Source organism: Borostomias antarcticus (assembly GCF_949987555.1).
Source record: "Borostomias antarcticus genome assembly, chromosome: 3".
In the NCBI taxonomy this organism is placed as follows: Eukaryota; Metazoa; Chordata; class Actinopteri; order Stomiiformes; family Stomiidae; genus Borostomias; species Borostomias antarcticus.
The window spans coordinates 32,719,964-32,732,463 of record NC_140236.1 but is presented as its reverse complement, the minus strand read 5'-3'; the positions used below and the strand labels follow the sequence as shown (position 1 = coordinate 32,732,463).

The 12,500-nt window shown below is 46.3% G+C and overlaps 1 protein-coding gene across 1 annotated transcript in view; it reads left to right on the top strand.

Moving 5' to 3' along the window:
- Positions 1-10,431, top strand: part of acbd6 (acyl-CoA binding domain containing 6) — a gene marked incomplete at its 3' end in the record, with an annotated part of 29,209 nt that extends 18,778 nt beyond the window's left edge. The window contains exon 5 of the mRNA XM_084436143.1: positions 10,425-10,431. Coding sequence (XP_084292269.1) covers positions 10,425-10,431 — 7 coding nt within the window. The remainder of the gene's footprint in view (positions 1-10,424) is intronic.
- Positions 10,432-12,500: the final 2,069 nt, after the last annotated feature.

The following is a 12,500-nucleotide window of genomic DNA, read 5'->3' as shown; positions in this document are numbered from 1 at the left end:
ATTTATTCTTAACTGTACCCATAAATTCCGAGAGGCATTAAAGCTGTCCTCGCTTGTTACAAGATGGAGAGAGGAAGAGGGAGAGAGAGATGAGAGAGAGAGTGTGAGAGAGAGATGAGGGAAAGAGATGAGAGAGAGGAGAGGGAGAGAGATGAGAGAGAGAGAGATGAGGGAGAGAGAAGGAGAGAACAAAGTGAGTTTGCCCTCAGACTCCGTCTTTATGGGCCTCTCTCCCAGAAGCCTCGCCTGGCTGCCCATTGATTTTCATATTACACTCTTTTATGTATTTATTTATTGTATATATTTCTTTTTAAACATCATTGATGATCCGTGCGACTGGGGCCGGGGGGTTGGGATGGGTGGGGTGGGGTGGGGTGGGGGGGGGGGGGTGCAGCAATGTTAATTCTCTGCCACTCTCCCCTCCTCTCCAGAGCACTTAATGGATCGTAAGGTGTCCCACGGGAGCAAGGAGGGAGGGGAGGGACAGAGGTGGAGAGAGAGAGAGAGAGAGAGAACAGAAGAGAGAAACGAGAAACATGGTAGAGAAAGACTGTCAGCAGAGGAGGAACAGGTGTAGAGAGCAAGGAGGGAGAGAGAGAGAGAGAAGAGGACTAGGAAAGAGCCATAGACGGCTGGTCCTACGTCACGGTCTGAGGCCTGTATTGATCTCCCTGGCTTGTGTTTGTGTTGGTGTGTAAGGGCACGGCGGTGGTCGTAGTCTGGGAGAAACCCACCTTGCCATCCCAGCTCGTCCAGAGGAGAGGCTCAGTAGAGTTCATCAACAACAGCAAAAGGAACCTTTTATTCCAAGTTAAGGTCGGCTTAAATGGGTAGTGTGCTATTTTTGGCTAAACACAATGAATTGTGATACATCTCACTGTACAGCATACTGAGACCGGTAAGATTGCACACTGAGCTTCCTGCTAGTTTTTCTTGAGTTTTTCAACGCGTATTAACATGCCCTGCCCACTTCCATTGTAAAGAAATTTCAGTCGGACGAAAATCTCGATATAGCTCAATATTTGAGCGATCAGTAAAATTATGGTCTCTATGTTTCAGATTGATGTAAGACATAAGAAATAGGGCTAATCTGAAATTCAGATGAGCATCATAGCCCTATGAATGTACCCTATATAACCTCTATATAATACATACCCTATATATAACTATCAAGACTGCCTGGCACCCAGCTGTGATACCTGTTCCAGTCCTGTGTACTTCGGTCTACCGTGCTTCAGACAACATATGCCACTGCTGTGCGGCTAGCATAATCTATGGCTATACTTCCAGATGGGTGCGCACACCGACAGCTACGGACACCGTAGGCGTGTAGGGTTTTTTGTTCATACTAGTTCTGTAGTCCGCTTGGAGGACGCGGCAGTCCGTGCTCTCAGCACAGAGGACAGGCGGACAAGTATGCGCGGTCGCAAATAAAATGTCCAAATAAAATTGGCTAATCTGTTGAAGCCAGCGGAGCCTTGCATACTTGCGAACGTGGAAGTACAACCAGGGCTTTAGGAGTCAAACTTCTGACGCTGTGCTCTTAGTCTTTCTAAGGTGTCTTCTGTCTGCAGGGTTTCCCCTAGGATTTTTTTCAGGGGGGATGGTAGGCCCCCCGAAACTACTAGTGTTGTCGCAGGGCGGGCATGTGTACATGGTGTCGACAGTGTCGTTATAGAAGCTTGCAGTAAGACGTTTGTTAGCATAGATATCCATGTTTGTTAGTATCGGTGCATTTCTCTACACCAGAGGAGGCTCTTCCATTGAGGTAGAGGAGGACAGTCCTCCTCAGTTTTTGGAGAGAAGAGAGGGATTGTTGGGGAAGTTAGGCATAGGCTATTTTTCTTATTTTTCATTTAATGTTTGGTCGTAGGCCTAATGATAATAGTCCTAATAATGAGGCAGGTGGGCAGGTGGCTCCTGGTCTTCGTCGGAGTCTTCATTTGCGTGCTCCTCAGGATGCAGACCCACGTCCATGCGCAGACCGGCTCTCATGGCAATGTTGTGCAGGATGCAGCACACTACAATGATCTGGCATACTTTGGGGGGATTATATAGCATTGCCCCACCACTACAATCCAGGCATCTAAACCGGTTTTATATGATGCCAAATGTGCGCTCGTTGACACCGCGCGTTCTGATGTGAGCCCGGTTGTACGTCGCCTCTCAAACGTTGGTAGGATTGCGCACGGGAGTCATCAGCCATGGCTGGAGTTGATAGCCGCCGTCACATATGATACCAAGGCACATACTTCCCCTCCACACATTCGCAGCACAAACGTTTTCTCAAAACAACTTTCTTATCAAGTAACCAGGGATTGTCATCCATGTCTTGCATCATTCTGTACAGACTGCTCTTCCTAAAAATGTAGGCTAGCTGTCGTGCACCGACCCTGGGAATTTGGCAACCACATTCGTTATTATATTACTGGCGTCGCACACAACCTGGGTGTTGATTGAATGCGTTTGTTTCCTATTTCTAAAAACTAAAAAAAAATTGTTTTCCCATGGTGGTACAATTGGTACGTGAGTGCAGTCAATAGCGCCTACAACATTTGGGAAGCCGGCAACATTAAAGAACTGTTTTGTCTCCTCAATTTTCCATCTGTTTTGGGGAAATTTGATGTACTGTATCTTGCCACTCTGCTTATAATGGCTGGTACAACATCTCATACGGCCCTGCTGATGGATGGTTGTGATAGTCCAGAGGCACCTGCGATAGGTGTCTGAAAGGAGCCAGACGCAAGAACCTGGAGTATTGACAGCAGTTTGACAAAGCCAGGTATTGCATAAGATCTCTGGGTGGCAGGTTCAATATCATCCTTGATTTCATCAAGTACAGTAGAGTAAGAATTGCTTGAGCTGACAACCTGTAGTCTATCTCCGGATGATTTCGGTCTCGCTTAAATCAAAAAGTGATATTCTCCTTTCAAAATATTCTCTCACGAGCACACCTGGCATTACGATGCCTTCGCCTGGCTACAATAACTGCTGCCATGATCACTGGAAACGCTGGCCATGACACCCCTTATAAATGCACTTCCACCACCAACTCTCTGAAGACGCAAATGATTTCACTATAACTGGGTGTGACAATTAGCATCTTTGTGAATTGGACTGTATTTGCAATGAGGCTCATTTGCATAGAAATTGGCACATTTTCCACCCATTTTACCTCATTTAAATATCTGCAAATAGCACAAGCGCACAGAAACGCTATGATGATGGCAACGCAGTTAGCACGGCATTACACCCTTTGCGAGTGCTTTGTGAATAGCAAGGTTTATTTTAGGGTTATTTGCACAGATATAGCGGCAGAAAAACCCGCGCCTTATAGACTAAACAGTGGCTACAATACTTATGTAGCTAGCTACAGTAACAGAAAATATTTTAATTTCATAATCTCTCACTGAGTCAGAAAATGTCCGCTAGCCGTGATGCTAATTTTTGCTATGTTAAACTCCATTTACTTATGCTAAAAATTTGAGTGATCTAGAAGTCTGCTATTTTTGGCTTTGGGGGGTCTTTCAGGAGGGGCGGGAGCTCCCGGTGGGGGAGGGGCCCTGCTGTCTTGTGCTCTGGGACTGTCTGTGTCCAAAAACCACCCTCGGAGCAAAATGTTTCCGTCTTGGTCTGATGACGCGTCGGGTTGAGTGTGGAACAGAGCCGGGTGAGATCCCCGGGCGGTCAGGGTAGTGCAGGGCGGCCCGGCCGGTCAGCTGAAGGACGTTGAGGGGGTGAACGTCGGCTAATTCCCCCAGCGGTGGTGGAGATCACACACATACAGAAACACACACACACACACACCGAGTGACAAGGTTAACACAGGAGAACCCGGCACATACACACAGATATTCTCACGCACGCAAACACATAATCTCACACACACACAAACACACACTCTCTCTCACACACACACATACACACACACACAGATGCGCTGAGTGGCAAGGTTACCCCTGGTGGCTCCGGGAGATGCCCCAGATTCAATTAGGGCTGCCCCCTGTCTTCTGATCCTTTTAACACTGGCAACCCAGCACACACACACGCGCACACACACACACACACACACACACACACACACACACACACACACACACACACACACACACACACACACACACACACACACACATACATAGTATACATAAACACACACAAAGACTCTCTGACACATAAAGAAGCCCACATGCACACAAACATTTAACGTATATACGCGCAAACTCAGGCATGATATACACGCACACACACGCGCGCAAACATGCCGCGTGCCATATCCATACACGGCAGAACGGAGGCGGGGCTACTGTATCACCGGGGCGCCCTGTGGGACGGCGCGGTCAGGTCTTCATCAGAGAGCCGCTGGAACGAAGGGTCGTCCTCACCTTTCTCTCTCTCCGTCTCTCTGTCTAGCTCTGTCTTCCATCATCCTCTTTCTGTCTGTCTGTCTGTCTGTCTGTCTGTCTGTCTGTCTGTCTGTCTGTCTGTCTGTCTGTCTGTCTGTCTGTCTGTCTGTCAGCGGCTCACATCCATCACCCCCCCACCCAGCCATCTCTCTCTCTCTCTCTCTCTCTCTCTCTCTCTCTCTCTCTCTGTCTCTCAGTAGTCTGATTAATGGCACTTGCTCATCATAATGTTATCTGCATATGAATGGAGGGAGACGTCTATCGATTCTCTCTCCCTGGTTCCACGTACCCTGGAGACTCTCTCCCTCTCTCCTTCCCTCCCTCTTTCTTTCTCTTTCTCTCTCCCCCAATCTCTCTCTCTCCCTCTCTCTCCCTCCAACTCTCTCTCTCTCTCCCTCCTGAGCCAGTGTCATTATAGGAGTCAGCTGCGTCTACGCACATTGATCATAAATCATAATTGCTTGTCCATTTTTCGCACTTGTTTAATGTGGCTGTCAGGGAGGTAGAGAGGGAGGAGGAGGGATGGAGAGAGGGAGGAGGAGGGATGGAGAGGGAGGAGGGGGTGGAAGGGAGCGATACAGAGTGGGTGAGGGGATTTTGGGGGGGTAAAAACAGAGAGAGAGAGAGGTGGAGAGAGACAGAGAGGTGGAGAGAGAGAGGTGGAGAGAGAGAGAGGTGGAGAGAGAGAGGTGGAGAGAGAGAGGTGGAGAGAGACAGAGAGGTGGAGAGAGACAGAGAGGTGGAGAGAGACAGAGAGGTGGAGAGAGAGAGAGGTGGAGAGAGAGAGGTGGAGAGAGAGAGGTGGAGAGAGAGAGAGAGGTGGAGAGAGAGAGAGAGGTGGAGAGAGAGAGAGAGAGAGAGAGAGAGGTGGAGAGAGAGAGAGGTGGAGAGAGAGACAGAGAGTGGCAGAGCTGGCAAGCGGTGTCAGCGGCAGACTTTTTAAGACCAGCTCATTCCTCTTCTCTCATGTCTCTATCTTTCTCTCTCTCTTTCTCTCTCTCACTCTCTCTGTTCATCTGATGTCTGGCCACACACACGCACACACGCACGCACACACACACACACACACACACGCACACACAACCCTAACCCCTGTTTTGATATTTCCTTTGGAAAAGACAGAAATATTAGTCATCTCAATTCACCTCCTCCCCTGTCATCTGTACCACAGGACTGATGTGGTGGACTGAGTTAGCTCTGTAGAGCTGTCCACCACACAAACACAGCCATCCATTTCTACACTGTCCCATTCATCCTCTGTCCATGTCTGTCCGTCTAAAACCACATAGGCCTAGTCCATTACATTTAGCATGGAACAACATGTCTCCTTTGTCCTCTCTCAGTCCATCCCTCTCTGTCTCGCTCTCTCATTCTCTCTCTCTCTCAATTCAATTCAGAGAACTTTATTGGCATGGGAAACATGGGTTTACACTGCCAAAGCTAGTGTGAAATAAAACAAAAAAAGTATGTACAATTAAATTAAAGATATATATATATATATATATATATAACAATAAGGTGTTTTTTATCATACTTGAGTCGATATAACATGTAAAGATAACTTAAAATATACATAGATAAATGTAGACATTGCAGTTGTAAGTGAGAACTGTGAATCTGTCTCTCTCGCTCTCTGTCTCTGTCCATCTCTCTCTCTCTCTCTCTCTCTCTCTCTCTCTCTCTCTCTCTCTCTCTCTCTCTCTCTCTCTCTCTCTCTCTCTGTTGGGCAGAGCTCTGCTTTATTGCTCAGGATGCTGACCCACCCGAGCATTTCTGCAACGCAAGGAGAACTTTGGTGAAATTTAAAAGAAGAGTGTTTCTCCCTCTCTCTCTCTCTCTCTCTCTCTCTCTCTCTCTGTCTGGCTGTGATGGGGTGGTACCTGGGAAGTCCCCTCCCCCAGTCTCCCAAAGCAAATGGGAGACAATCCAATTTCCCCTGATTCCATCAAGCCCCCCCCCTTCACTGAGGTATTAGTAAACGCTGAGAGGACAGGGCACTGACCCCCCCCCCACACACACACACCCACCCACACATGCATACGCAACCCTAACCCTAACCCCCCCACACACACCCTACATTTCAAGTAAAGTACAATAAATTGTTACTGTATACAATGCAATGTAAAGCCCGATCTTTTGCCTCTGCGAAAGTGTGTGTGCGTGTGTGTTCCAGTCGGGACTAAGGCCAGATTAGCGAGAGCAGATTAGGGCCTAAACCCCTTACACTTTAATTATGACTGTATGGGTTTGTGTGCATCCAGGACCGCCTCTCTCCCCGTCTCCTGTAAACATCTGCCTCTCCCCTCTGCCGTATAGGGGCTAAACACCAGCTAGCGTGTGTGTGTGTGTGTGTGTGTGTGTGTGTGTGTGTGTGTGTGTGTGTGTGTGTGTGTGTGAATTGTGTCAATATGTACTGCATCTATTCCATTTGAGAAGGTTTCTGTGTATTTTTCTATAGAGAAAGTGTAATAACGCCAATAATCAAATCAAGCTGTGATACCGTGTGAGTGATGTAATTGTGTGAGGGGAGATATATTTGGTCCATATTTCCATGATCTACCAGAGACATAGTGCCACTGACCATAGTATGAGTACCGCTACCATAGTTTCAGACTACCATTGTTCCTTCCTGAGGCCATATATGGCCGAGGTCATTAGCATCAGTATTCCGCCGTCCCCAGCGGGAATGGAAGTCTCTAATCCAATCAGCTGTTGTCTCTGGAGTGGCGCTTGGCCCTCAGTAGACAATAAGATGACACTCTGGGCAGGTCTGCAGACTGTGACAGCCCTAGTTAGGCCTGTCCATGCTAACGTGAGAGAGCGTGGAACGCGTCTAGGTGTTCTTCTCTATATTTTTCTGTCAAGTGTTTACTTGCCCACGTCCATATAGATTCCTAAGTCATTTGACATTCTCTAAAACACAGCCAAGAAATCGCTGATCTAACGTGAGTGGATTGGTAGCAGTTGTGATGAAAATCACACGCTTTCATCTATCCAATCATGACAGATCTGAGATTACTGCTAGGAGCGGAGGAAAAGAGATCAGCTACAATTTTTGAGAATTCAAACGGACTGACATTTGCCTCCAGGCTGAAAAGGCAGAACCAGGCTGAAAAGGCAGAACCAGGCTGAAAAGGCAGAACTAGGCTGAAAAGGCAGAACCTGGCTGAAAAGGCAGAACCTGGCTGAAAAGGCAGAACCAGGCTGAAAAGGCAGAACCAGGCTGAAAAGGCAGAACCTGGCTGAAAAGCCAGAACCAGGCTGAAAAGGCAGAACCAGGCTGAAAAGGCAGATTGGAGTGGCGACTAGGATCTCAACACAGTGTCCCACACACTTAAACACACATACGCACTCACAGAATCTTGCAGACATACACACATGCACACACGCGCACACTCACACACATACACACACACACACACACAAGCACACACACAAACAAACACAAACACACCTTAACCCTAGCCCTAACCCTAAACATAACTTTTTCCTGCTTACTCTAACTCCTAACCTAACCCTAAACACTTAACCTAACCCTAAACATAACCTTTGACCCTAACCATAATTGTAGCCCAAGACTTAAACTCTAACCTTTATCCCTGAAATTAAACCTAAACTCCTTGTGACTTGTGAGGACCTTCCAAATGTCCCCACAAGTCACCATTTTATTTGTTTAACTATTCTTGTGGGGACATTGGGTTAAAGTTAAATGTAACCACACACACACACACACACACACACACACAGAATCTTGCAGACCCCCCCCCCCCCCCCCCCACATATGTGCACACACACTCTTACAAACACACACACAAACTCTTAAACACAGTCTTGCGCCCACACACATACACATACACACACACACAGATTACACGCTCGTGCCACAACCCAAGGTAAACGCCCTGCGTGACCCCCTAGCCTTGACTATCATCGCCCCCTGTCACCCACACACTCCTCCACCACTCCAATCAGGTCCTGACCCTGACACTGTGCTCGGGCCAGATTGCTCCTTTGTCCCACAGGCCATTGTGTGTCCGGCCACACAGCCTCCATGGCTAATGCGTTTAGCACGGTCTCAGCCCCCCCCCCCCCCCTCCAGGAGGAGCCAGAGACACCCAGGCCTAGCCCCCCTCCTTAGCCCAGGCACAGCCTCTCACTCCCAGCCTGTTGAGTATGGAGAGGGGCTTGACCCTGTGCCCATGGTGTGCTAACCCAGGTCAGGGGTGTGTGATGTGTGTGTGTATGAGAGAGAGAGACAGAGAGAGAGAGAGAGAGAGAGAGAGAAAGAAAGAGAGCGGAGGGAGGGTGTGTGTATGTGTGAGAGAGAGAATGAGAGAGTGAGACAGAGGAGTGAATGTGTGTGTGTGTGTGTGTGTGTGTGTGTGTCCTGGATCAAGCTTTTGGTTCCAGCACCCCAGCCCCCTTTCCAGGTTAATCGTTGGCCCCCGTTCCAGATCAATATGTAATCTGCTCTCATAATCCCCAGGCTATGAAGGAATCATCTCTGTATGGAACCAATCTAGCACACTTTACTTTGTTTTTACTTTGTTTGGAGCCACAAGTAACTTTTCCACAGACGGGTGTGCTAGAGTTAAATCCTATCTGATGGACCATAGTATACAGTACAAGTAACCAGGCCAGGTCAAGCCTGGCTTATGTGTGTTGGCTGGCTTGTTTCTGTGCGGGACTGGTAGGATGGTAATGTCTAATAAATAAAGATGGGTCTTGTCACCTGGACACATCAGTTCCAATGCTTCCAATGCTAATCCAGCACAATGAGAGCGGGATAGCCAGTAAGCTCATGGGCTCACAACAACTAGCAGCAGCTTCCATAACATTAATGGTAGCGGCCAGTGGCTAAAGCAGTTACACTGATGATTCCTGTAATGTTAGCTATTTTGCTGCAATGGGTTCAACTTTTGTTTCTGGATAAAGGTCATGACTAGCTGTTTTGCACTTCTCTTTAGGTAGTGAATAAGTATACCCAGGACACAAGTGGGTTATTTGGACATCTACTAGGATCTTGATATTACATTGATATGAAGATATGAAAGTAAAGTATTTGCCCTTTGTAATTAATTAATTGTAATTAAAATGGTTCTTAGCTAAGTAACCTAAGTGTAGGCATACTTAAAAGGTCAATTGTAAATTGACAAACTACTAAGCTATCCCATAGGAATGAGCCTATAACCATACTAGCTGGGCAAGCTGACTTTGCTAGCTACCTAACCTAGCCCTAATGATATTGTCCTGCTCGATTGCTGTGAAACATATCAACTGACCAGTTGTTAAATATATTTCACAACACTGGTTATTCTACTCAGGAGACAGTCCCAGTCAGCTGACGTTGCTTGCTGTGTGAATAGTTTAGCTACGTACGTTGTGAGGCAAGTGTTGGTGACAAGGACTAGCTAGCTTGTAGTAGCTAACCTTAGCTAAAGCACTTTGAGAGAACGTGCACAGTAAACCAACTCCAACTCCTCGGGCCTTGAGTTAGGTAGCTAACACTAGCTAGCGTGTTAGCTAGCACTAGCTAACGTTAGCTAGCTATCATTGGGCTTCATTTCCTGAACTTAGCTTTAGCTTAGCGTGCAGCCAGGTTATGTTTTACTGTTTACTTCAGATATTACAACTAGCCCTTCTCAGTCCCGTTGTTGCATTCCGCTCGCTCATTCCAGACAACAGTCCTTTGCTGGTACATTCACTTTTGCCGTCAAAATAAATCGGTGTCGGCCTAGTTAGGAGAGGTGCTCATATTTTCAAGTGTCAGATAAACATGAAACTTCACTTACCTAAGCAAACGGGTCTATTTTAACAAATGCTGGGTTTTGAAGCCTCGGCGCTACCAATAAATAACTTATTTAGACGCGTTCTATTTCGTTCTGTCCGAGTGAAATTATTTTTCCGAGTTAGTCTTCTTCTGTGGTGGTGGCGGTGCTTTGAAGATTCAACCCAGAATTTGTTATAGACTTTTTTGCTTAGGTAAGTGAACTTTCCCCGTTTCCCGCGCTCCCACAGGATCTGAGAGCTGCTGTTTCTGTGGACAGTTTTAAAGGGCAGCTAAAAACTCACTTATACAGACAAGCCTTTGAGTGCTAGGCCATCTCTATCTGCCACACTCTCTCCTTTCTACTTGCCTGTTTTCCCCTGACAATGACCTCTCTTATGTCACTATGTTTACGTGCACTCTTTTTCTTTAATGTATTGAGTGCACTTGTATGTATCTGAATGGACTATGATGTTTTTAATGTTCCCACTGTAAAGCACTCTGTGCACTCGTGCTACGAAGTGTGCTATATAAATACAATTTTACTTACTTACTCTGATGAAGATGTAACAGGAAAACGCGTCATCAATGCAGGATCATTTTTCTCCTTTTTCGCCTTATCCTGCACTCTTTTGCAAGACGCAAATTACTTGTCCTATTAATCGAAACAGTTGGAATAGTCCTACTATGTACAGTAGTTCTTCAAACATCTTCAGTTGCTTTCATGCACCCTTTTTTTTTTTTTTTTTATCTGCTCGAAGTCAAACTGACTGATTATTGATTTGTTTACATGGAACAGCTGTGCGACGCATGTAGGCAGGAATGAGTGAGTTACAAGTGATGAGCTGGGCACATTTGGAGACGTATGATAGACACAGGTATAAATGATGATGTACGTCCACTTGTGATCTGATCGATCTGATCCAAAACACATTTTGAAACCAAGTCTAAACAGGGTCTCGGAGACACCAACTGCTGTTCATGGGAATGTTGGGAGGGAGAGTTCATCCATTCAGCCATCACGAAGGAAGAGCAAGGAGGGAACAATTCTTCACAGGGGGTGCTAGAAAATAAATGAATAGTCTACATTAATTAGCCTAAATGAAACATTCCTGGGAACATTTGCATAGGGCACTATGACCGTGCACTGTAATGATCTCCAAAAATATCAAATTAGGCTTCTGTACTTATATATATATATATATATATAAGTATATATATATGGGACAGTTATCCATTAAAGATGTAGCCTACTAGGCCATACATTGGCCCCTCTTCCTCAACAGTATTAATTTAATCAGTTGCTGTCAACGGGAGTGTGATTTGTTCACCTGAAAATGTTTCTACAATACACAGTACAATACAGTTCTCAGAAACTTTTTTTGCATCCGGTCTCGTTTGCCAACCTTGTCCAGTTGGTTAAACGTTGGCTTCTAGCCTACCAACTGACATTGTTTGAATTTTGTATTAGCCTGCAAGCCTGTAGCCAACGACACAGAATGACAATTCATCTTCACATCTTTACAATCTTTACATGTAGTAGTAGAGCTCGGAGGTCCATAAAAAAAAAAAACAACAACAACAAAACTACTATTAAAAACATGCTACTATAGCACATGTGATTGGCTTGAGAAAGCCACACCTTCACTGGACCTGTCTCCACTGACTTCCATACAGGCCCTCCTTTGCTTGAGCAAATTCATAAAATTTGATAATTATTCGTATTGCGTTTGACTTGCCAATTAGCCTTTGAGCCAGCTGCCGTGGTATGACATGGTACTGTATGTGCTGTACTTGACATGAAGGACCAGAATGCTCTCGATGGGGACATCTGCTAAAAGCCAGACCTGTAATGTAGCCTACGTGTCCAGTTCTGTGAAAGAGACGTTTCTGATCACGTCTCTCTCTCTTTCTATGCCTTTCTTGTCTCTCTCTTGTCTCTCTCTCTTTCTCTCTCTTTCTCCCTCTCCAGGATGATGAGGGTCAGACAGCACTACACTATGGTAAGGTCCACTCCCAAACTCTTTATGATATCATTTAGGAGAATGTGTAGGTGTGTGTGTGTGTGTGTGCGTGTGTGTGTGTGTTCTCATCCCTCTTCTCTCTCACTGCTGTTGCTATCTCAGGTGCATTTCATCCATCAGAGTCTCTTTCATCCCTCTCTCTTTCCATCTCTCTTTCCATCACACATACGTCGGTACAGTGCGTGTGTGCGTGTGTGTGTGTGTGTGTGTGTGTGCGCACGTGCGTACGTGCGTGCATTTACTAGTGTCTGTCTGCCTGCCTCTGTCTCATCTGTGTGTGTATGATGTGTGTGTGTGTGTGTA